Genomic DNA, 24,962 nt, shown 5'->3' with positions numbered 1-24,962 from the left:
ATTCTGAAGATCCGTAAGCTCCACGGTGGTGCGCCATTAACTGCAGCAAAAAATAACCACGGATTTTCTCCGTCTGCATCCAAATTGCCTGTAAACTCCAAAAGATTGTGATGACCACAGTCATGTTCTCTTAACGTAAACTTCAGTGAAACTCCACCATGGTCCCTAAACAAATCTGACTCATTCTTCCTCACACAAATGAAAACAAACTATTTTCACCAATGACGGTCACCACAGGTGGTTGTGATATGGCATCGTATCATGATGACACATGGTAAAGCCAGGAGATTTTGGGCAGTTTTCTAAAGTAACATCATGTTATTCAATTAAACAACAATTACATTAAAAGGGCAGAAAATTAATGAACACGCGCCTAGGTTGAGTGCCTTTCTTCCTCATTGTATTCATTTGGTTAGATAAACATTTTCTCAGAATTTTATTATGTTTATTATGTATGTGATGCAAAACGTTAAGTGTTGCCCTAAAATATTCCATGCAATGAAGCCGAGTTTCAGAGGTAGACAATGGCAAAATTTCAGTTAGTAACAAATTTACACACAAAACCTGGGGCGGTGTGCTTTAATTCCACATATTCCATTTTCTCAAAAATGTACGCATCTACTAAATAATTTGCAAAATACAAAATTGAAGTGCTGTCAGCAACAAAATAAAGATATAACAGTAAGTGAACAACACGTTTGCGCTCGGCTTAAAATGAGATTTTAATACATTCAGTACTTTTTGTGATAAATAACCAACAGAGGACCACTGAACAGCGAACCTCCTCACGCTGTAAAGTTCTGCTGGCAGATCGGCGCAACTGCGCGTTGTCAACACGCGCAGCTCTTCCGCACGCACTGAGATGACGGCCACGCGCCGTGACGTAGGCGGAAGTACTGCGAACGCGCCCGGACTGCGAGAGGAGCTGCTGTTAATGTCCGGCTGTCTGGTAGGGACTCGTTAAATGGGCAGGTAAGCAGGTATTCCGTGTGTTATATGGATTCTGTTTTTGCCAATTAACTGTACAGGCTACGGAGGTCGAGGCCTGTCGGATACTAGTTGAAAGTGACGAGGCCGGGAAGGACCGGTGCTGGGGTGATTTTTTTAGCAAGTACTCCCGCGGGCGTAAAAAAAGACATACCAATATTATTAGCTCAAAATAGTTATTTTGGTGTTCAAGTGCCATGTGGTATGATGTGTTGCTATCAGTAAGGTGTTCAATAACAAAAAACACATAAATTTCGTTTACTTTCGGTGTCTATCTGTTTTTTGCATTGGACATTTCCGGCAACATCAGCGGGTTAAGCGGTGTCTTATAATAGCTGCGGCCCGGAAAACTGTGATTTCGCTACCTTGTTTTGCGAGAAATAGGTATAAACGACTGACTAGCGCGACTCAATATCGTGGGCTTTTCTGGGGGGGTGTCATGTGACCGGGACCCTCAGGAAAGTCACGTGACCAAACACTGGCGTTGGTATTTCGCGCGTTGCGTAAAGGGAACTATGTATTCCGCTTAACAACAGGTGGTAATCAAAGCAAGTACAGAATATGAGCGGTGGTTACTGGACAAATAGTCTTACCCAGAGTGACAGAGGACTAAAACTTATAGTTCATAATTAATTTTTCACTGGTCTTGTATAGTGGCCAATCACCAGAAGGGTCGTGGGTTCGATTTACGGCCGGTGTTCAGTGTGTGAAGTTTGCTTATTCCCTCTGTGTTTACGTGGACTTGAGTACTCTGGTTTCCTCCCATACTCTAAAAACCTGTGGTTAGGTCAACTGGCCTTTGAATTGTGTGGAACAGTTTGTGTGATCGAATACGCAGCCTGAAGTGGGTTGGAATCCCATCCAGGGTGTTCCGCTGCCTTGTGCCCATACTACTTGGGGTAGGCTGCAGACCCTCCATCTTCTGTGACCCTGCTCTGATTTCAGCCTTTGATTAATCCATGATTAAAAACTCCCATCCTTGCCATGCATTTTGTTCTCTGCCATCTGCTTCCTCGGGGTGAATGTCAGCCATGCTTTCTACTGCATAGATGAATGGATAATTTGTTTATCCTCAGAAGGAATTAATATGGCTACATGGCTGTAGAAGGTAACTGAATAACTTAAGTGTCCCACACAGGGCGAAAGATCGTTATCTAAGTGATTATATGGATGGACTGTATTTGTTCCTCTTGCCCTCTTATTTGTTCATGATATTTGCTGAAGTGTAGAATGGTTTACTTTTATTTGGCAATAACATTACCTAATCAGTATAATAAGACAGTGACACTTTACTCATCCCTGTGGGAAAATTCTATTTTCGACTTTTCCGTTTTGCTCTCCACGAGATGGTGCTTTTTAAGTTGTTAGTATTGGGACTGGCGGAGATCATGGTAACAAAAGACCCAAATGTGTAGTGTAGTCTGTTATCTTAATGCCTGGGGGTGATTTAGTGATAAACACACTGTGACTTGACAAATTAGCCTACGCTTATCCTCGTAATCACCAAGGCATTCCACGGGGCCTTTATGACAGGTGTAGCATCGGAAGCCAGCCGTGGAATGTGCAGCCTACCTATACAGCGAGTTCTGGGACAGGCACCGAGCCATGCTCTGTTATTTATTTGTGAATGCCATCGCTCCCCCATGCAATGCCAGTCACCATCACAGCCCTCTGATGTTGTTGGATGTGTAATTAAATGACAACAATGAATAATTCATGCAGTGGGACTCGGTTCTTGTGCTGAGGTGGATTAAGCAACATTTGCTTAGCAAAGCAAGGGGCCGTTGTGTGATTAACGGCACGGTACTGCAGCCTTGCCACAAACCCACCGGCCAGGTTTTCACACCATGCCAAGGCCTGGCTGGTCTCACAGCTGGAGTGCACAAGCAGTTCTTTCTCTTACATTAGACAAGGTGATCATTATATAATGCCAGCCTTTAGCCGACAAGCTGCGTGTAGTAGCTGTACTTGGGTTCTGATATGCGGCAGAACACACTGCAGTGTTTGGCTTCATTGGAATTTATTTGCCTGGCAAATGTGCGTACGGTCTTTCATATTACAGTAGTGCGCTTTGCTCTTTTTGTTGTGCAGTGAATCACCATGCATTGGAGGTACTGCTCAGTAATACAGTGGCCCCGCCATCTCCATCAAGCAGTTTTGTGATCTAATTAATTTTTTCTACCCAAAATTATTTAGCAAGTCCTTCAGGGATTTTTGTAGTAATAATAATATAATAAATGTGTGTTTATTTTACAGAACAGTTTACCAAATGGAAGAGAAACATTTTCAAAAACTTGGAGCTGATTATTGCTTCTAATTGTTATGTCCCCCCCCCCCCCCTCATTTGTTGTGGTTTTGCTCTTGTGTCCTGAAATGAGTGCGTGGATGGGAAAGCTGCACACGTCTGTTAATAGTTCCTGTACAGAGTAACTTATTGAAGCCCGTTTCCAGAAAAACAACAGAAGAAAAACACTTATCTCAGAATTCTGATTTGCTAAGTTGAAATTCTGACTTTCATTTTTATCGAGTCAGACAGCATCACCTCCTGTGCAGGACGATATTTAGGAAGGAAAAAAAATATATATATATATATATATATATATATATATATATATATATATATATTCCTAAATATGGTCCTGCACAGGAGGTGTGTGTGTGTGTGTGTATATATAAAAAATAGTAATACATTTTGATAGCAGTAAAACACTGGCGTCCTGTCCTAAGCAAACACTGGTACTGCCTTCATTGCCTCGGTGTGAGTTATTCAGTTGTTCATGCGATGCCAGTATTTGCTTAGGACTTGTAGCTTGAAAGATAGACATGCCTGTATCACAGCTGATTAGATGAAAGATACGTTTTACTGCCCCTCTTTGTTTGAATTCTGGTTAACGTTTACAAGACCGTTATCCTCTCATGTTCCGATGTAGGCGACCATAACTGTAAATGACGACTGTAAATGTGAAAACCCTGGACAGAGCAGACAGCCGCTGCAGCCTCCGCTTCTTCTGAGATAAATGTGTGTGTTTTTTTTTCTCCTCCAGATGGCGGACTCGGGCTTTTATAGTAACTTTGCTATTCTGATTCACAGGGATGCAGGTGTGTTTGAAAGTGTTTGTACTTAGATCCATTTTAGGTGGACAGTTCATGAAGTCCGGTTTAATCGTGATGCACGTTTTCTTTCTCCCCATTGTGATTTTGAAGAATTTTCAAGCCAAATGTTTGCAAGAGGAGACTTTTTGCATTTTATACGTTTTAACATGGCATTTCTGTGGTCTTTTTCTCTCCTTATCTTTGATGCAAACTCCCTCGTTACCCACTGCCGTTGCCCTTTCAATGTGTTGGGTCCATTCAGGATTGGGTTGATGGATGTATTAAGAAACTGATGAGACCAGAAACCCTGACAGCACCTCAGATTTCATCTTGTACAGGGAGTTAATATGTATGTCTCATAAATGTCTTTGTAGAACAGCAAACCAATATAGGAGGAGCTTGCATTTTCATAAACGCAAACTGAACATTTTTACACCTTGTGATCAAAAACTTGTTCAAAATATTTTGAAAAATACACAGAAACCATTTAAAAATATACAATCTGTTAGTGACTGCTCCATTTAATTTCGTGTTTTAGCCAGGTGAAGGTAATTGCCTATGATTCCAACACTATGCTGAATCCCACGGCTGTAATATGTAGCTTAAGCAAATCGGGTTAAAAGCTAATAGTGAACATTGTCCAGCGTAGATACCAGCATGCCCAGGGAACTACTGCAGCAGACGGCTGGACCTTCTTGTTTTCTAGCGGCTAGCATTTGTACTGTTGTCAGTCTCCCTGGGGCCCAGACACCATGAGTGGAATCTCTTTGTTTCGGTGTTGTGTCCCTGCTGTCAGCGCCTCCTTAGCTCACTGTGCTCTTCAGCATGACTAACCCACAAAATGAGCTGCTTTTAATTGGTGGACAGGATTCAGAACAGCAAATGTCCAGTGAATTCAGAATTGACCACAAGCCATGTAAATGAACTGAAATGCTTGGTAAAAGCATCTTGGCAACTGATGAATTTCTTGTGGGAGACCAGTTAACCCAGCCATTAACAGAAAGGTGCGATTAACATAATGACATGCATAGAATAGAAGCGTTGTAGCAGAAATTCCATTTATAAAGCTTAATTATGAAGTTTTACAGTTGCTGATCATGGTCATGTTGTTACCCTGCCTCAGTACCTGGTTGTGTGTGCATTACTGATGTGTCCGACGCCCCTAGGATGACCCAGAAGCATTACCTGGAGGGCCAGGTGTACTCTGTGCCCCTCATCCAGCCTGACCTGCGGCGTGAGGAGGCCATTCACCAGATCGCCGACGCCTTGCAGTACCTGGAGAAAATCTCAACTGATATCTTCAGCAGGTATGCTGATAGTCGTAGGGGAACCTGTAACCCTGACCCTCCGTCATTACAGGCTGGGCCGTCCAGACATCCATGGGGGAACCTGTAACCCTGACCCTCCGTCATTACAGGCTGGGCCGTCCAGACATCCATAGGGGAACCTGTAACCCTGACCCTCCATGCTCACAGGCTGGGCCGTCTTGCATGTGAAAGTAACAGTGATCCTGTTACCTTCTTCTTTCATAACAGAGTGACTTATCATTTCCCCATCTCATTCACTGCCAGAGATCTTTGAGGAAATTATGAAAACTTTTAATCAATCCTACCTTGTGGTCTTCATAACTGGGAAGCATACAATACAAAACAGATGTTTGGATGAATGAATTTTGGATAATATAGCATGACATTTTTGGATCTAGATGTAAATGATCTTCCGGGGCTAGTTACTGTCCACATGGGAGGTAGTTTCCAGGTTCACTTGGCAGTCCAATCAGTTCTATTGAGGGTTTTTTTCAACCCTTGTCCATGTCTTTCTGCACTGCAGACCCTAAAGGGGTCTCCCCAACCAGCAAGCAGGCCTCTTCTGTAGGACTGTACCATTTTAAAAAGGGGTCACTGTGGTAAATGGGGGCCAGATCCATTGAACATTTGGTATAAGAGTGGAATAATTTAACCTAAACACGAAGTGATTCATCTAGGATTGAAAACAAATTAGACTTCTGTCAAAAGGGATTTCTTCCACTTTAATGTGCGGTTTTTGCCTTGTTAACTGATTAGCTGATTAATAGTTTTAAAATCCGACTAGGCATAAAAAGTCCTTCATAGAAAGCCAAAGGGCAGATCAAGTTTGGTTCTTAATTTTGTTTCAGGAAATCCCTGTATTTGTTGTAATGTCGATATTCGTGTGCTTGTCTTAGACCGTTAATAAGACGTTCCGAATGTCTGCCTGCTGAGTTTTCTAGTATCTGGAAGCCTTTTGTGGGTAGATTCTGAGAGTAGATTCAACATCTAATGAAATGTGGATCTCATTTCCCGCTGCGTTCGCAACGAGCCGTTCGACAGCAGAAGGGCTGCCCTGTTAATGACTTACTTGGAGAAGTCCTGGGCTGCGCGTCACCCGTTCCGACGGCAACATCTGGCATCGCGGAAGCAGAATGGAGCCGCCTTTGAGTCATTGTCAGTCCCTGATATAATAAATGTATAATGCTCTCGGACACAGGGGAATACAGGGGAAACAGCAGGATGCCTGCCTTTTCCTGTGCTTGGGGGAGAGTATGATTAGAGGGTGTGCTAGATGTTCATTAGGAAGCCCCCAGAAATAATGTGTGGTCTGTTCATACAAGAGTGTGTTTTGGGCTGGCTTGACATGAATGCGGTTAGTTACCCAGTTGTTCCTTATGGTGTCCACTGTTCCTCTCATTCCGTTAAGTTATTCCTAAGTTATTCCAGATAGTGGGATAACATTTTTATGGGAATGAATGTGTGCTAAGCTAATGCCAGGAAAAATTCAAAATCACTCTGTACTCTGCATCTGGTTCTGAAGGTCCAGGTGGATGGGTGCCTTTGAGGCATCCCATAGCGTTTCCCTCTTCATGCGCTGATCCACGCCACCCCTGCTCGCATAGAAGGATCGATAAAGGCTCGAGTGAATCAGAAGCAGGGAGACTGTGCCCATCTGAATGTGCGACCAAGCTTTATAAGCCACCTGTTTGGTTTCCATGACGACAAGCCGAGAAATTGCACCTGTTAGAGAGAAGAATGGGGGGGGGGTGACAAAACAGGAGAGTTAAGATGTTTAGAACTGTCATTGTCATTAAGGCAGGTGGCAGCCAGCCGGAGAGTGACAGCAGCTTCAAAGTGCAGTACTCCTCACACAGGCAGCGGAAGGAGAGGAACGGGGAATGCAGAGAAATGCCCAGGTGGACGGAGCTCTGTGATTATGGACAGAGCATTCTGTAAACTGAGGGCTCCTAAGTAGGTGCTGAGGCTTTGCCCGCATCCAGGGCTGAGGTCCAGAGCCTTAATTCAGGAGTTTTCTGGGGGAATCCGGGGTGTCTCAAAGGCACCATGGGGACAGGCAGATGATCACAGGGTTCCGCTTTAAGGCTTGTAGACCAGCACAGTTCATGAGGAGAAAACGGGGATGAGTGAGAAATTAATATGAACGGAGCGACGTGCGCTGCGTGTGAAACATACCATCAATACACCGTAATGCGTGTTTTGGCGGGATACTGAGCCTAAACCAGTCAGCCCCTTTGGGTTTCCCATTTAATTCTGAAGTGTGAAGACAAACACAACGGTGGCTGTAATCGCCTCACTTTCACCTTCTCTCAGTGTTCAGCAGGTAATCTGACTTCTGATCCAATCCTTAAGGGTGTCCCAAAGCGTGGAGCAGAACCGGTGCCACCTACAAGCCGTCACAGAGCGTATCAAGTTGGCCCAGGCTCGCGTGGACAAGATCAAAGGCAGTAAGAAGGCAACCAAGGTGAGGGGCCAGGTGTCGCCTTGCTGTCCCTACATGCTAACGAAGCAGGAAGGCCGGCCCTCCTGTAACTGGAAGCATGACTGTGCCATCGATGCAGGTGTTTTCCAGTGCTAAGTACCCGGCCCCAGAGAAGCTGCAGGAATATTCCTCCATCTTTGTGGGTGCCACCGACCCTGCGTCCCAGAAGCGCCCCCGCTACAAGGTCCAGAGCAAGCACCGCCCCCTGGACGAGAAGGCTCTGCAGGTAACCAGGCACAGGAGGTCCGACTGTCCAGTCCCAGGAGTCACTCATTTCCTAGTGGTGTGCTAATGTGTAAATTTTAACCAATCATTATCTATTTTTGTCAAATATTACTGATAGCGATAATTGGCTAACCTCTGAGACAATTCTGCTGGTGGTGAAACACTTTAATAATGAATCATAAACATGTCACAGGCTGTATGAAACCACCTCGCGGGCTAGTGCTTTTAGACCGCTTCTAAGTGCTGACTGAGCCGACAGAATCACTCTTCCTCCATTACAGAAAATGGCTGATGGTCCAGTGCAATCATCTCCATTATTTCAGCTCTGTGAATATCAGCTGAAGAAACAGCCGGCAATAACAACCAAGATTGACACATCAGACCGATGCCTTGATTTATAACAGACATTGGCTGATACTGATATGTTAACTGATATTCTTGAATTTTTGTTGTTTCTTTTATCATTTTGTTTCTTGTGACAGAAAACTATTTATGGACACATAGGTCGAAACCAGGTGTTCCTTGTAATGAAGTCTCATTAGTCCTGCCCGTTTCGAGGATGTTGGCTGTTTGAAGCTGTCGTTTATTCATCCTTCCCTTTATGCCTCCAGTCCTGTCTCTCACCATGCAGCCCATCAGCTGTCCTGCACTCGAAATGCCTTGTTTGATTACTTCCTGCATCAGTGCCCTCAGGAGTGGATTAAGGGCAAATTGTTTCTGTTTATAAATGTTGCCCTTATGATTTATTTAGTGAAGCATGCAGAGTGTCCTTTGGGAGAGATGGTGCCCTGGTACATGTTGGCTGCCAGCCGGCTGCCTCTTTGTTCTGAGGTGTCTTCGCAGGGAGGGCTAAATGTTTAATGACATGTTAATAGCCCACCACTGCCCTAGAGTGGGCTCAGCTTTATGGCTGGAGTATACAGAATGTTCCTTAAAGGGCAACTTTAGCATTGCAGCCCCGGCCACAATAGCGTACCCATATTTAAGTACGCTATCGCAATTAAGCGTGGGGCAGCTTGTGTACCCCTATTCACCAAAGTATGTCGGGCTGTTGTTGTTCTGCTGCCACCTATTGGAGATTGTCAGTGTTACATTCTGATGTACCATTATCAGTCGTAGTGTTGCAATCCCCTCCAAATAACTGCGTACAGTGCCCCATTTGTTATTGTTCCAGTATGATCATGCTGAGCATATATATCGCTTAAGCAGAGTTTTGTGCCAGTGCCTTGCTGTACAATGTGATCATTTTCCCGGGCATTCTGGCCATCCTCTGTCAGGAGCCGAAATCATAATAAAATAGGACATTACTAAATGAGCCCTGGTTCAGTGGCGAGCGCCTGAGGAGCAGCTTTGTGCGGCACCCAACACCAAGAACAGTGATGGCTCCAGAGCCTCCTTGTTGCCAGGGAAACCAAGGGCAGGTGCGATAAGTGCGCGTGGCCCTTTGACGAGTACCTGTTACGGGGCTGTTTCCCGTTCCCGACAGCGTGACAAGCCTGATATACCTTTGGAGCTGGACCAGCCCGCGGTGGGAACACAGGATTTCTGCTGCTTGCAGCACAGGGATGCCCCACTGTGCGTCTCCGTTGGTGAATGCCCTGACCTGTAGTTACTGCATATAAATGGTCACGTAGACATCCGGTAAAGAGACCGAAGCTTTTTCAAAAGACATGCAAACATTTATGAGTAAATTCCTGCCACTGGCGTTCAAAATATGACTGATTACAGAGGCAAATCAGATGAGGCTGCTGCAATCTTGCACCGAAATTCGCCCGGTTGCTCTGGGTCCCCGCAGTCGCGCTCTGGCCGGCGGGATGTGAGAGATGTTGCATTGCTTATGGGTTTTTGTGGCTGCACTCATCGTATTTACTGCAGAACTCGTATCTGCATCACTTCAGTTTGTCATGTAGTCAGTATATCGAGATGTCTGCATAATTCTCTCATAGACTGTCAGTTAATGGTACATTTAAAGAATTGAAATGACAAGCAGCACCAGAAAATAAGGACAACAAGAACATTAAATACTGCAGAGTAACACTATAACAACTCAGAATAAATAGCACAAAAATTATATATGTTCTTTGGGTCTTTTTCCTTCGTCTGACTGCATGCAGTCAGCAGTGTCTCAGGGGTCCTTGTCTCTGAACATCATCACAGCTTTTCTGCAGTAATTAATGGAACTTTTGTTGTAAAACACAGACATCCTGCTCTCAGACCTTTTGGGGCCCTTTCTTCTCACTTAATATGAAAGGCCTATAATCATTACCGACTGCAGCTTGATAACCGGCAGCAGATGGCATAGAGAAACCGCACTTCTGAACGGTGGGACACACAGCGTGTGTCGAGATGCAGCCCCGTTCTCGTTGTGCGTGGGGGAGACGACTGGCCATTCTCATGCCACAGTTTGGGGTAGTTTACCAAGCGCGTGGTATCTGCCAAACGTAATTGGAACATCTCTCCTTCAGCTTTGATGTAGAGCATCCATATGGGCCTCAGCCGGTAACTGTCAGATGTCAGAGAACAAATGTTCTGCAGTTTTGTTTCTGAGCAGCCAGTGACACGTGACTATGCCGTGTGTTTTGAAACTGAAGCTGTGATTGCATGCCTGCTTTCTTCAGCTAGCAGCACAGTGATATCCGCTGCTCACCCTCCCTGCATGCTGGTAAACACTCTTCAGAATCTCTGCTCAGGAAAACCCTGCATGTCTGGCTAAACTCAGGTTCTTGCATCTTCTGCTGGTATTTATGTTTTTCTGGGCACATCTAATGAAAATTAGATATAACCCAGCCACTGCCTGAAAACAATGCATCTCCAGCATGTTGGCATTAAAAGACAGCCATTCTCCATGTGTCGGCTCAGCGCTGGTCTCCTAGAGTGTTGCTGAAGGAGGATCCCAGGCTACCTGAGTGTACAGAGAACGGCCCAGCTGATGGTCAGGCTTTTGGCCAGTGTGCATCCGCGTCCTGGGCTGAGGAGCGATCAGCAAACATCCCGCGAAACAAGCTTGTTCATATGTGGTGGTTTCTGGAAAACTTCTCTCTTACACTACAGACCCATGGCCGAAACACACACACTGTTCCTTAGCCCCCTTCAGAAAAACTGCTGTGAAGTCATCTTTTCCGGGAGCGAGATTAATCGGTTGACTTCAGCATCTTCATTTATTTGTGCTGCATAATGATTTTTTTTCTGGGTAATGTTATGCGCTTACTTTCCCCAGTGATTTAATTTGTGTTTGTCATTTTTGAGGCCTGCCTGTGTGTGCGCACTGTGGGTCCAGGTGCAGATGTTTGCTTTGCTTAATTCATTGCCAGCCGGCTCCATTTTCGTAGTACATTTTATAACTGCCTGCTGGATTCCTGCTAACGTATTTTATGTGTCGGCATGATATCGGGCCCCGAGAGCCCAGCATGAGTCATTCCCCCCCCGATCCTGAAAGTGCCGCTGGCCCTCAGTTTGGGTTGGGCCCCCACATCCAGCTTCGTGAGGCTGCGATCATGGTGGGTGCCGTCAGTGTTTGAGTATCTCTCCTGATCACGGTTCTGCTGCTGTCAGTACTACAACCAGGCCTTGAAGTTTATATTTTACATACGTATGGGATATCATTCAGTTACGTGCAGTTCAAAAAGCAGTCTCTCGAGCGATTTGAGCATAAGGGCTGGCATTCAAACAGGTAACCTACTGATCAGGGTGCAATGTTCTAACTAACTAGCTGATGTCCTGAGCTCGCCGGCAGGTGCATGAAGGTACTCGAAGATCGGTCTGTGGAACGAAGCAATTACACTGTTAATCAGCAAGAAGTGTCACTGCCATTTGTCAAAATGATGTCAACTGGGGAGTGTAGTGCTAAGGATTGCTAGGTACACCCACAGAGGAAAGAGAGACCACCAGCTTGGCCGCTTGGTCATTTCTACTTGCTTTGTGCGCTGTTAGGTTGGAGGTTGTAGGTGTTTCCTCCCCCATGTCATCCAGAGATGCACTGACCTCAAATCGTTCTGCTACATCTATCATTTCTCGAGTCTGATTGACTGACACCTGATCTTTGCTCCTTTCTGCTTGGCTCATACTGTCTCCCGCAGGAGAAGTTAATGTACCTCCCCGTGTGCGTCAACACCAAGAAGTCTCTGGAGGATGATGCCGAGGAAGGCCTAGGGAGCCTGCCCAGGAACGTCAACTCTGTCAGCTCTCTCCTGCTCTTCAACACCACCGAGAACCTGTGAGTTTGCTCGCACGCGTACTCCCACTCCACGTCTGCTTGTCTCCGTCGGCGCCGATGGCCTGAGAGTGAAGTCTCAGTGACCATCTGCCTGCACTTCCCGGCAGCTATAAGAAGTACGTGTTCCTGGACCCTCTGGCGGGTGCGGTGACCAAGACACACACCACCCTGGAGACGGAGAAGGAGGAGAAGCCCTTTGATGCCCCCCTGTCCATCACCAAGAGGGAACAACTGGAGAAGCATGTAAGGCAGTACCAGTGTGGAAAGAGCAGCTTCTCCCCTGGTCCAGTGTGTGACTCACACCCAGCTTCCTCCCAAAAAAATGAAAGTCTGAATAAAGGCACATTCATTTTCCACCCGATCTCGCCAAATTGGATAAAGACTTCCGAAATACTGTTGAAATATTGTTTATTCCAAAGCTTATTCTTAAGGTGATTCTTGAGGTGATGCTTGCAGCACTTTGAAATCAGCTCAGAACAAAGTGCAGATGACCTGCGTCTTCCTTTCCCAGAGTACGGATGACTTGAATCAGCATGCTTGTGGCTTTGTCTGTCTGACGTATTGAGATGGCGTCAGATTGAGATGTGCCCTTGGGGTTGAACGTGAAAATGATCCGCGTGGGTCTGATTTCACTGCCGATTGCGTACAGTTCGGACAGTGCTGGAAAACCAGCAGGGGCTGCGTGGCTGGACGATGCCAGAGTCCAGATCTCCACGCTGCTCGGTTCTTGTAAAGATGGCTGACACTGTCTAGGCTCTGCAGGCCGCACTTACTCTTCTCACTACTCGTCTCACCTTCCCCAGACAGCAGAGAGCTACTTCTATGTGCCGGACCTGGGCCAGGTTCCCGAGATCGACGTGCCCTCCTACCTGCCTGATTTGCCGGGCATCGCCGACGACCTCATGTACAGCGCTGACCTGGGCCCGGGATTCGCACCCTCCGTACCCTCCAGCGCCACTATGCCGGAGCTGCCGTCCTTCAGCGGCAGGCCGGAGGAGACAGAAGGGCAGGGTGAGCTTGGCGGTCCTCCGCAGCTGGCGGTTAGCGCCAAACTCGCTGGCTCGACGCGGCTCATTAAAAGCTAATTAGAGCGCAGGGGCAGCCTGTCATGCTAAGAGGACTCTGAGCCAGATCTCCGCGGGCATGGGGGACACCACCTTTCAGAGCCGCCAGCGGTGGGATCTCGCCGTGTCTGTTCTCACTGCGCCCTGCCAGACTTTGAAGATGATGTCTTTTCTGCAGACTCCTTCTGTAATCTCCCACTGAGCTGGCTCCTCTCAAGCCCTTTCTACTCTTTATTTTAGGGTTGCAGTCAAGAGCCGAAATGCCGCCCCCGCCGCCTCCGCCCCCACCGCCGCCTCCCGAGGCCCTGGTTAGCTCCCCCCCGCCTCCCGGTGCTCCGCCTGCCCCTCCGCCGCCTCCGCCCCCTCCAACCGACACACCAAACGTCGCCAGTGATGCAGACGTTGGGTCCCAGCCCACGGGTACGAGCGCCTTCCAGGCTCCTTGGAGCCACGTCCTCTGTGTGGGTCTTAGGAACGTGACCTTCAGCTGAGTGTCTTTGGTCTGCCTGGCTGTCCCGCCACAGGAGTGCTGAAGGGGGCGCCCTCAGAGGTGGTGCAGCCCTCGGACGGTCGGGCAAGTCTGCTGGAGTCCATCCGCAAGGCAGGCGGTATTGGCAAGGCCAAGCTGCGCAACGTCAAGGAGCGCAAGATGGAGAAGAAGAAGCAAAAGGAAAAGGAGCAAGGTGAGCAACTCTAGAGGGCCGTGGCTGCCAGCACATGGTGCCGCTCACGGACCTTCTGTTCTCACTGCCCTCCTCTCCCCACTTCAGTGGGAGCCACCACCAGCGGAGGAGACTTTATGTCCGACCTGTTCAACAAGCTGGCCATGCGGAGGAAAGGTGAGCACCCCTCGGAAGGGCTCCTGGGTCGATTTCCCTCCGCTCGCAGGGCCCACAAGCCTGGGCCTCGCCTACAGCCGTATCCACGTGGAGCAGCTCATCCGTTCCATGTATGGATGACTGCTGATTATGAGAACAGAAGGGTGATGTGGAATGCCTCGGTGCTGTAACTAGGTTTGTTGCAACTTGAGAGGGGGAATCTTGTCAGAATTTCAGTCTTTTCGAGGGGTTTGACATTCCAGATGTGATGTTCGTGTCTCTAACTCCACCCACATTTCAGTTCTAAATTTCATGGAAGTCTGTGGCGTAAAACCATGTACTCGCCATATTGCCAGTGTTTTGGTCTGCTCCTCTGGTGTGCGAGAGGCTCTGGGCTTAGCATGGCCGCCCGGGAACGCCGCTAAGGGGCCGCCCGGGAACGCCGCTAAGGGGCCGCCCGGGAACGCCGCTAAGGGGCCGCCCGGGAACGCCGCTAAGGGGCCGCCCGGGAACGCCGCTAAGGGGCCGCCCGGGAACGCCGCTAAGGGGCCAGAGCTGATCCTAACCCTGGGACAGGAAACCAGTTGCTCAGCAAAAATCAATGGGGTGGTTTGGTGCTCGTTCCCACTGCGGTAAACAGCTCCTATTATGTTAAACAGCTTGAAGTGTGATTAAATGAAGCGGTCACCTTTCAGTGGAATTCCCCCTTAGGTAAAAGGTCTGTCGCTATGGCGACACCCATCGCATTTAAAATGGAGTGCGAAGGCTTCGGCTCCGGGCCCAGCACTAACAGCCCTGTCTGCTGCCCATCAGGTATCTCCGGCAAAGGCCCCGCCGGAGATGGAGTAGACGCTGCTGCCAGCTCGGGCAGCGCCTTCGCCCGCATCTCGGACGTCATCCCTCCTCTCCCAGCACCCCAGCAGCCGCCTGCAGATGATGAGGATGACTGGGAGGCGTGACCGTGGAGGCCTTGTCTCCCGACGGACCGGCATGGACAGCCATCAACACTACGCGCTCTGATGCGGGAGCAGATTGTTCTCATTGACAGACAAATATAGTGTCCAGGCAGATTAATAATGAAATGACCAAGAAACTCTTAATGACTTTTACTGAACACTGTGTGTCTCCATTGTAAGCTGGGTCCATGCTGTTTGAATTGCATCATTTTAACTGCTTGAGAAAATGTTGAAATGTTCTGAAGCTGACTGGTCGTCTTTGCACCCCTGCGACAGCGTGTCAGGAAGGAATCTCTCCGTCGTGAGTAAGCAGCCTTTTACCCACTAACATTTTACTATGACACATCTTTTCCACTCGACCATAACATTTTATGTACAAACAGGGTAACAAAATCGCTTTATAGGCCTGTAAAACCAGATCGTTTTTTTAGCAACGTTTCACCATTAAAGTTTACTTTGCCTGGTCCCAGTCTGCGGGCCAGGCGGTGTGGAACAGAGTGGCCAGTCAGAGTGAATGGTGCCAACTGCAGAGAGTGAACAGCGCCACCCGGTGCACCACACCACTGTTGCACCCAAAGTGGAAATATTAGCTAGTCGTGGCAGGATTAGCACATGGTTAGAAATGCGATTTGGTCAAGGAGGAAGGTTCTAGAGTGGCAGCAGAATGATTCTGTCTATTTGTGGCCTTGCTTGCCCATAGAGCAGTGGACTTAATGATTCTTGGCAGAAACACATGAGGAAACAGCACTTCAGAGACACCATGAGCGAGCGTGAGCTCCCAGACGGACAGGTCACTTATCTATGTGCGAGGCACGCGGCGTGCCAGGCCGTGATAGTCACTGCAGTTATGTAGGACACACTGATAAACGATCGTCAAAGCACAGCTGAGCATGTGGGAAAGTCAGAGTTAGGGGGTGGGGGTGCAGCGTTTGAGCGTTCGGGTGCATGAGAGCGCACATGCTGCCCCTGGGAACCCACACGCTGAAGGTCGCAGACGCGGCGTCCCACCGGAACACCAAATGGCAGGCTCTGCTCCCCCGGAAGTCACACGTCAGCAGAGTTGGGGGAACCCCCTGAAACCAACGGGGAGTAACTTATTCAGTGAGAGAGCCACCTGTCACACAAGGATTCTGACAAATAGCTCAAAAGGAGCCCGAGTCCTGAAGCAGAAGTTGAAGAGATGTGTAAAAATATGGCTCTGGTGGTGGCTGGGTGCACCGTGCACTGGATTAACCCGCCCAGTGACTGCCAAGCCATAACTAATGGAGCGCCTATCGCAGCTCTCCATCTTACGCTCCTCATAGGCCTTTCTGTCCAAGCTGACCCTCACTATCATTTGCTGGATACTCAGAGATAATGAGAAATAAACTCAGAGTAAACAGATACAGCTTGTTTGCTTATTTTACACAGTGGGCATGGGAGTAATCAGTGTAGTGGGTGGGACTATTATGGCGTCAGTGATGCAGTGTTTCTGTGGCCTTCCCATGATGCCTTGCTGCCCCCATTGGGCTACAGCAGTCAGAGCTGGTCAGTGATGTACCTGCTCCAGAGGCCTGGAATTCCTCGGCGGCCATCCAACATTCGTGACTCCTCGGTCGCTTTTCACAGCAGTTACATATTCATTATTTTTAAATGGTAATGATTGACTGAAATTCATACGGCAATATATTATTAAGAATTATCCAACTGTTTCCAAGCTCATGTTGTGTGTCACAGAGCATTAAGTATCTTAGGCAATAATGTGATTTCCACAATTGTATCCAGGAAATTTCTGTTCAGGGGATGTTCGTATCTTCTAATTCAGGGTTACCTGCTGTTAATGTGGAGCTCGGCTTCTACCATCTACTTCAGGAAGGTCTCGTTGGAAAGGTTACTGTAAAGGGGACCAAGGTTAGGACAGCGGAGAAAGCAAGACCAGCATGGAGATTAGGATGAGGCCCACCAGCGAAGGAGGTCAGAGAGAAGAAAGGGAGGCACTCATGTTTCAGTTATCTTAATGAAAACCATGACAGAAAAAGGACTTGGGCAGACGCAGTGCTGTAAGACGAAATACAGACCCTCAGCCGGCAAAATGCAGCCATTTAAAGCATCATTTTAAGGTCTCACAAAGAAAAATTACTACAAAAAAACTTAAGTAAATAGGAGGAACAGTGACACACAGAGGTGAAGTGAGATGAATTAATACACGTGACATATTGCGCGCAGGAGAGTAAGGAAAACGGGGACAAGGGTGAGATGCGATGGAGCAGAGTGTCAGAGCCAATCTCAGCCATACACTGAAAAATTGACGCGTAATAGCGCACCCAACAAAGCTGAACGTCTGTGCTGACGGGGTGGCGCCCTAAGCAACCTTCACCCCTCCACCCCACAAAGCTGTCAGTAAAAGTTGTCGAGAGTGGAGGATAGGCGGTGCTTTCAGCTGTCGATGCACCCTGGGCTATTACCCATATTAACCTGGCCAGAATCCGCCACTGCAGAAACCGGTTGAAGTGCACCAGCTGGTTCAAAGATTTTAGATCTAGTTTCACAGTTTAATAGTCACCAAATTATATAGCAACGTGGTATAAAGAGTAACAATCCAAATGGTTTGTTTGTTGCGTAACGTCGTGTGCAGGCAACAGGGTTGGACTGGTCATCTGGCATACCGGGCATTTTCCCGGTGGGCCGGACGGGGAGTTACCTGCACGCGAGGTTAGCGGGGGGTGGCGGCGCCAGCATCGCCGAATGCGATCGCTCTGTGCTCTTTATCGTACTACCTGTTTACCTATTAGTTAGGGTGAAGTGTTTTGGGAGAAAATATATAAGTGCAATATTACTAAGCCAGGCTTTTCTGGGCTCTGCTGTTTCCTGGCTCCATGCCATCGGGAAGCGCCTTTCGTCTGCATGGAAATCACGGTTATCTGTCAGAAGTGCCGCAACACCCGAAGCGTCATTTCTGTTTCGGCAAGTTAAAAATGTAACACCTTACTAACCCCCGTGCAACATCAACATCGATAATATACCACGATAAGCTGGCGTATATAACGGGTACGCAGCTTGTGCGCTTAATGCTTCAATTCCAGCTATATTAATAAAAGAAATGAATAAATGTTGCCTTTATGGGTTTTTACAGTAGTTCTTAGACTGTTTCTTTACTTTTTTTTTGCAATCTCCCCCCAGAATTGTGTTCCTGCCGTGGAAACAATTGCGTTATTGCAGCGGACAGACAGCGAGGCGGCGGCGCGGTGCGGCCGTCCGGTCAGTGGCCGCGATCGGTCGCTTGGCGGCGATCTCGTTGCCTTTTTTTGCTGCAGGCTCCTGCTTAAAACGAGGCGCACTTTGCCGCTTCTCTGGAAAGTTCCCTGCCCTTCCTCTTGCGAAGGAAAAAAGAAAGAGATTTAAGTATCGGCAAAATCCGCCTACAAGGGCTCCGGCTGCGCGCCCACCGAGGCTATCCAAAGGAAAGTTCTAGCCGTGGCTGCGCAGCTCAGTCTGCGTGACTGCTGACAAACTTCGCCGCAGCAGATGGATGTTTGCAGATGAAGCTGCTGCATGCTCACCCACTTAACACCAAGTAGTGCTGCTGGTAGCGGTGATCTGCTTTTTCTGGGCGTGCTTCTCCAAAAAGCCAGCGCATAGTGCCCCCGCAGGTTTGCGCACGGCGGCGTTTGATCCCACCGACCCGGGGAGACACATCTCCGGCATGACTGCGGAAAAAGTGACCGACGGCGACGCAAGGCGCACCTTCCAGATGGAGGGAGAAGATATCACTCTAAAGAAAGATGGAGGGGTGCTTAAGGTATCTCTCTCACTATTTTATTGCATTGGCAGTAGTACGTGCTGTTGGATGATACGTGGTTCCCGTATAACCAGCGCCAGAAGAAATGTCCGTTATTAGTAGTAGTAGTATAGTTTTTGTTATAGTCTTAGTAGTGCATGTAGTTGTTTACAGCTTGCATGTGCGTGCGACAGCACAGATTATTGGGGTTTTCGCATGATAATTTCAGGCTTCTATTGTGCATCGCTCTGTCCTTACCTGTCGCTATGAACTCTTCCCACATGAGCTTCAGTCTGACTGCGGCTGGTCCCCGTCGGTCCAGCAGCCAAAGCAAAATCGAGACGCGGGCTGAGATCACGCCCGCTTGTAACGTCAGGAGCGCCGCGCTCAGTGCTGCCCAGGGCGGCGGGCTTTTCTTGGGTTTCGAGCCCTGCATGTTTGATCGCACGATATCCTGAATTGTTTTCTTGTTCCCTCTCAGCTGATACCCAAACCTACCCGAGTCCCACCCAGACACGGGTCCAGCACGCTTCACAAAGCGCATCCGGCTCCGTTTGTGCAGGACGGGCTCAATTTCAGCACATTAATCTAAGTCGCTTTGTTAAAATATCGTGCACAATTATCAGCCTGAACGCACTCAACATTATGTTATATATCTTTAATAGTATGTTTTCATATCATCCCACATTTTCACTTTCATTTCATACTAGTCTTTCTCCCGATGCTGAGAACATTTGGACAAGCGCTGGTTGCATGTTAAGGACTAGCGTTGTGCATCTTCGCAGGTCTGCGAGCTCGGCTGCGCTTCCTCTGCCACCCAAAAGCGCACGAAGCATGTCGCTCATTCAACCCAAATTACCAGCTTTGCAGATAATGCGTTTTGTAAAAAAATACGAACTACTGGTTTACCATTGATATTAAAGTTTGCGACCCTAACCCCGATCAGCTATTTTACAAATATAATTCAGCCATTTTTCACACTCATTTGAGTTTGTTTTGTCTTAATCTGTTATTAAGTGAAAATTTAATCTCTTCTGATCAACAAATAGGGCCTTTTCACCGTTTTAACCAATTCCTGCAATTCAGGATTTCATGGATTCCTTAAGTTAAGCTTCTTCATTCTTCTTACTTCCTGGGAGTTTCATTTTTATTGTCATTAGCAGGTTGGACCTTCGGATTTCCTTTCAAGTAATTGTGCTTAAAATGTGCTTACTGTTAAAATTTGCCCTCCCCAGCTGGTGAAGAAGCAGGGTCATGGGGCAGAGCTTCCAATGACGGGCGACAAAGTCTACCTGCACTACGTAGGCACCTTGTTGGACGGCACCAAGTTCGACTCGAGCCGCGATCGAGAGGAGAAGTTTTCCTTTGAACTCGGCAAAGGTACGCCGGGCTCCCCACGCATGGACCTGCGCACGGGGCGCTGCCTGGACAGGAATTGGGTCCAGGGGCTGTGGAAATGTTATCTTTCACAGACGTGGGGGGGGAGGAGGTGGAACAAGATCAGAGTGTATGGTGAGAGAGGATTTTTAATTTGCAGGTCAGGTGATCAAGGCCTGGGATCTGGGCGTGGCCAGCATGAAAGCAGGAGAGGTGTGCCAACTCATCTGCAGGCCTGAGTATGCATACGGGCAGGCCGGCAGCCCGCCAAGCATCCCGCCCTGCGCCACACTGATCTTCCAGGTAACCGTGGGCACCTCCACTGGAGTCCCTGTTTCACTGCGGTTAACGCGTGACAGCCCATCCCATAATTGCATGTGCCCACAGATGGAGCTGTTCGATTTCCATGGCGAGGACGTCACGGAGGACGAAGACGGGGGCGTCGTTAAGCGAACCATCACCAGAGGGGGGGGACATGCCAAACCCAGCGAGGGCTCCCCCGTGCGAGGTGAGGGGGCACTCTGAGGGGGCCTCCCCGCCCTGAAGCCGTTTGCTTTTCACCACCTTAGTGTTTGAGAACGTTTTCATGCAGGAAGGGGGTGGAGGTGAACTGGTCCAGCTGGGGGGGGCGCTCTTGATTAACAGGAGGCTGCTGTCTGTCCCCCACAGTGACTCTGGAGGGTTCGCTGGGGGCCACCGTGTTTGATCAGAGGGAGCTGAGCTTTGAGGTGGGAGATGGAGAACGTCTGGGCCTCCCTGTGGGCGTGGAGAAAGCGATAATGGCCATGGAGGAGGGAGAGGAGTCGCTCTTCACCCTCACGCCGAAGTCAGTGCGGGTTTGGGGGTCGGGGGTCGGGGCTCTGGGCTCTGTCCATTACGGCCTAGAAAGCCCACTGGATGTCTCGCTCCAAAATTACCAGTTATTTATGTTTTCTTTTTTTTATTATTCTTTTCTGACAGTTGTGCAGTTACACTGCGTGATTAATGTATGTCTGTCTGAGTGCTGCTTAATCACAGACAGCTTTTAGTGTATTCATTAAGCACCCTGAGTTAATGTGATGTTTGCCATATAACGCCAGCATATTTTAACAAGCCGGATTTCAATTACTTTTTAAACCTGTTTATGCTAAACTATACAGTAATTTCAGCTCTAGCTCTTTGGGATAATTGCGCTATGCTTTGCTATAAATTGTTGTTACCCTCTGTTTCACGGACGCAGTTATGCAGTGCAGTTTGCACTGTAATTAATTAAATGTTCTATGGTTTAGTGCCCTTACCTCGTGCTGCAGTGTTTTATATAGCGTCTTTACTGCTGATTGTGTAGTGTAGTCTGGAGTGCAGATAATCCCTTGCTTGCACTGCCCCCTACAGGTACGGATTTGGAAATGCAGGGAATTCCCAGTTTAATATCCCGGGTGGAGCCAAGCTTCAGTACAGGATTAAGTTGACGTCCTTTGAGAAGGTGGGTGAGGCAGAGACACAGTGTGGCACCGATTCACGCACCTCATCTATAAAATGGCCCCGTTTAATAAACATGTGTTCTTTGGCAGTTAAATCTTTTCCTTCGGTCTGCTTGCGTTCAGCTGCGATCCGCTAATACAGTTTTTAGGTCCCCGCTGTGTTCATGTCGTACTCGTTTTTATCGTCTCTCTTCCACTTAATTTACTGATCGGCGCAGTAAAACGGCGAGGCTGGGAGTTCCTGCGGAAAAAGCAGCCAGAGAGCGGCCTGTGTGGGGAGGGGGCCTGGCGGCTGTCAGCGCCCCAGTGTTTTTAAAATCACTTCGCTTTATTTCAGGCCAAAGAATCCTGGGAAATGGATACAACAGAGAAAGTGGTGGAGAGTGGGATCGCGAAGGGGAAAGGGACTCAGTACTTTAAAGTTAGTGTGTATGGTTCCCTTTCATGTAAACGCAGCCGCATGGGTTTGTCTGTGTGTGTCTGTGTCTCTGTGTGTGTGTGTGTGTGTCTCTGTCTCTCTGTGCTTGTCTCTGTGCTTTTGTCTGTGTATGTGTGTGTCTGTGTCTCTCTGTGCTTGTCTCTGTGGCTCTGTCTTTGTGTGTGTGTGAGCGTGCCTGTGTGGGTATTTGATGTGGCCATTTTTTATTCATTTATATTTTTGTGTCCTGATTTGCAATCATTTAGCATTAAACTAAAAAAAACCTTTTAGATGACTGATAAATGACAGGCCATCGCTGCTCTTTCAGGAGGGGAAGTACAAGCTGGCGGTGGGCCAGTACAAGCGGATCGTCGCCTGGCTGTCCCGCGAGTCTGGCCTGAGGGGGGAGGACGAGCGGAAGGTGCAGGCCCTGCAGCTAGCTGCCCACCTCAACCTAGCCATGTGCTACCTGAAGATGCACGATGTAGGCAGGGCGCTGGACAACTGCAACAAGGTGTGTGCCCTCTGCTGTTAGGAATTGGTATGACGCAAACTGTCTGGCATTTGGTTGCTTAAGAGAGTGCGCCCCCCTATCTCTCTTACAGGCTCTGGAGCTGGACGACACCAATGAGAAGGCCCTGTTCCGGCGTGGAGAGGCCCTCTTCGCCATGAAGGAGTATGAGCGAGCCCGGGATGACTTCCGGAGGGTTCTGCGGCTGTACCCAGCCAACAAGGCTGCCAGGACGCAGGCGCTGATATGTCAGCGGCAAATTCGCGAGCAGAACGAGAAGGACAAGCGTCTCTACGCCAACATGTTCCGCAAGTTCGCTGAGAGGGACGCCAAGGTGAGTGGGCAGTGACGCCAAGGAGTCCCGCCCCCAGGACTGGCCGTCTCCTGGCCCACAGAAATCTGGGCTCCAAATTCGGGACGGAAAATGATTTATCAATTTTTATTAGTTTGAAAATTGTGAAAACTTCTAAACAGTTTCATGGTACTTAAGCTAATCAAAAAGGTGTTTTTTTAAACTGCTTTCAGCAGGAAATGGGGGGAAAAATATCTTTTGGTTAATTGTATTAGTAGCTTGTAGGGACTGCTCTTCACCACAAGGTGGCAGGTATGTTTTGTTTTTATAGCAGTTACTGTTATTGCTGTAAGAGCAAGTGAAACTGGCCTCGGAGTCCATCCATCCATTAATCTTGTTTATGATGTTCTGTAAGTTACAGAGGGAGTCGTGCAAGAATGGGAAGAACAGCGCACTGGACTTCGAGGAGTATGGGAAGCAGGACCAAATGGCCACATGAGACCCTCTCCTTTTGTCCAGTTCCTGTGTGATTTTTATTTTTTATTTTTTTTAACTGTACAGCATGTCTGTGTGTCTCGAGCTGTTCGCTGTTCATGCTTTCTGCAGCTAACGGATAAAAGCCGTGCTTTGTGCTGGAGTCTTAATATTTTCCGTACTGCTGAACATAGCTGTAGCCTCAGCCTAATCATTCTTACAACCTCCATTGCCTTCGCTGGGCTTGCTGACATGTTTATAGATTCCATTGTTCTCTGCTGGCGGGAAGAAATCCTCTTGTCCTGAGGCATCATCTGATTGGCTGACGGTCTCGTTCCGGTCACCTGACCGACGACAATCCCGACGCCGACTCAAGGGCTATTCCTTCGGGTTTGCTCGTCCTCGCTGAGAATGTGAGGACCGGTGACCTCCACCCAAACCCTTGCCTTTCTGCTCCACGTGAGGCACCAGCCGAGCAGAAGATGAGACGCAGTCCCTGGGAGCAGCACACAGCACCTCGCGTGCTTGGCGAGCGAGAGACCAAAGAAAAGACGGTTTTGGTGCTACGGACATGAGGGTCAGACCTCGTGACAGCAGGTGACTGTGATGTAGTAGCAGTGGGTTGTTTTTCTGTAATATGCAAGAGAACCTGTAGCATGTGTGTTTTCTGGTTTTCTGGATGATTTTTACGTTCTTCTTTTCGGTGTATTTCGCGTGTAAGCTATTTGTAAACTCATTTGTATGGTGAATATTTAAGCTGGGATCTGCAGCCGATTTGAAGGTGCAAACCAGTGTCCCTGCGCCCTTGGCATGGAAAGACATGGCAGCTAATGGCCAGGGCTGCTGCCTCGGCTGTAAACGGCGCCGCCGGAACGAGGGGCCGGATTGTCGAGTTACTGAACATCCTCTGTGGCCTTGGCTGCAGCCCACATCTCTATGACCTGCTTCCTCCGGGTCTCACTGTGCTATGAGTGAGGCCTGCACAGATCTGCTGAAGGCAATAAATTTCCTCTCCCCATCTTCCAGCATCGCCTCTGTTGTTGTTCATACTCTGCTTAAAAAGGCAGCGTTTAAAGAAGCAGAATGTAGAGAAATAAGGGGGGGGGGGGGAAATCGTCACAGAGTGTTGACACACCATCGTGACACTACATCGAGGTGATCGTTTAATTGGAAAAAAAAAACCCTGGAATATAATTGACGGTGCTTATTCATTGTCACATGGGAACCTACGGCAATGAGATTAGTCACTGCAGACAGTCCAGGTAAGTCCACTGCAGACAGATGGGCTCGGTGCAGGTGCTGTTGAGTTTGGAGAGGGATGGAAAACTGAAGTTTGTGAGGAAATTCTCTCTTTTTTGCCTCCTGTCTTGCCCTCGGTAGGCGAGTGAAAGCTCAGCAGCTACTTGCTGGGCTGTCCAGGGAGCTGGCGGTTTAGGGCCTTGGTCGCAGATCCACCAACGTGCTGAGGCCGGGCTCAAACCAGCGACCTCCTGCTCACAGGCACAGAGGCTTGGCCTATTGAGCCACA

At 48.4% G+C, this 24,962-nt stretch overlaps 2 protein-coding genes across 4 annotated transcripts; both read left to right on the top strand.

Moving 5' to 3' along the window:
• Positions 1–790: 790 nt before the first annotated feature.
• Positions 791–16,528, top strand: wash1 (WAS protein family homolog 1). The gene is made up of 11 exons (XM_049007239.1): positions 791–972; positions 5,247–5,387; positions 7,740–7,851; positions 7,949–8,095; positions 12,171–12,307; positions 12,415–12,550; positions 13,111–13,318; positions 13,612–13,791; positions 13,896–14,054; positions 14,142–14,210; positions 15,003–16,528. The coding sequence occupies exons 1-11, from the start codon at positions 965–967 to the stop codon at positions 15,146–15,148; spliced, it is 1,443 nt and encodes a 480-aa protein (XP_048863196.1). The 5' UTR covers positions 791–964; the 3' UTR covers positions 15,149–16,528.
• Positions 16,529–17,476: 948 nt separating this feature from the next.
• On the top strand, positions 17,477–24,452 carry LOC125738364 (peptidyl-prolyl cis-trans isomerase FKBP4-like). Of its 3 annotated transcripts, XM_049007243.1 has the most exons (11): positions 17,477–18,172; positions 18,305–18,923; positions 20,138–20,282; positions 20,440–20,582; positions 20,667–20,787; positions 20,949–21,105; positions 21,651–21,741; positions 22,077–22,160; positions 22,486–22,671; positions 22,763–23,002; positions 23,376–24,452. In XM_049007243.1, exons 2-11 carry the CDS (start codon positions 18,828–18,830, stop codon positions 23,457–23,459), a joined length of 1,347 nt encoding a protein of 448 aa, XP_048863200.1. In that variant the 5' UTR covers positions 17,477–18,172; positions 18,305–18,827; the 3' UTR covers positions 23,460–24,452. The 3 variants fall into 3 exon arrangements, with proteins under 3 accessions (XP_048863200.1, XP_048863199.1, XP_048863201.1); XM_049007242.1 differs by having other exon boundaries at positions 17,477–18,923; XM_049007244.1 differs by having other exon boundaries at positions 17,509–18,923; positions 23,382–24,452.
• Positions 24,453–24,962: the final 510 nt, after the last annotated feature.

The sequence above is a fragment of the Brienomyrus brachyistius genome, chromosome 3 (genome assembly GCF_023856365.1).
Source record: "Brienomyrus brachyistius isolate T26 chromosome 3, BBRACH_0.4, whole genome shotgun sequence".
Taxonomy (NCBI): domain Eukaryota; kingdom Metazoa; phylum Chordata; class Actinopteri; order Osteoglossiformes; family Mormyridae; genus Brienomyrus; species Brienomyrus brachyistius.
This window is presented reverse-complemented; position numbering and strand designations above follow the sequence as displayed.

What these genes read in the sequence shown, in the direction of transcription:
- wash1 (XM_049007239.1), top strand. An exon ending in TGGACGAGAAGGCTCTGCAG is followed by an intron (nt 8,096 to 12,170) that starts GTAACCAGGCAC and finishes TGTCTCCCGCAG; the next exon opens with GAGAAGTTAATGTACCTCCC. An exon ending in GGGAACAACTGGAGAAGCAT is followed by an intron (nt 12,551 to 13,110) that starts GTAAGGCAGTAC and finishes CACCTTCCCCAG; the next exon opens with ACAGCAGAGAGCTACTTCTA.
- LOC125738364 (XM_049007243.1), top strand. Translation starts at nt 18,828, where the DNA reads ATGACTGCGGAAAAAGTGACCGACGGCGACGCAAGGCGCACCTTCCAG. An exon ending in TTCCTTTGAACTCGGCAAAG is followed by an intron (nt 20,283 to 20,439) that starts GTACGCCGGGCT and finishes TTTAATTTGCAG; the next exon opens with GTCAGGTGATCAAGGCCTGG. An exon ending in AGTTGACGTCCTTTGAGAAG is followed by an intron (nt 21,742 to 22,076) that starts GTGGGTGAGGCA and finishes GCTTTATTTCAG; the next exon opens with GCCAAAGAATCCTGGGAAAT.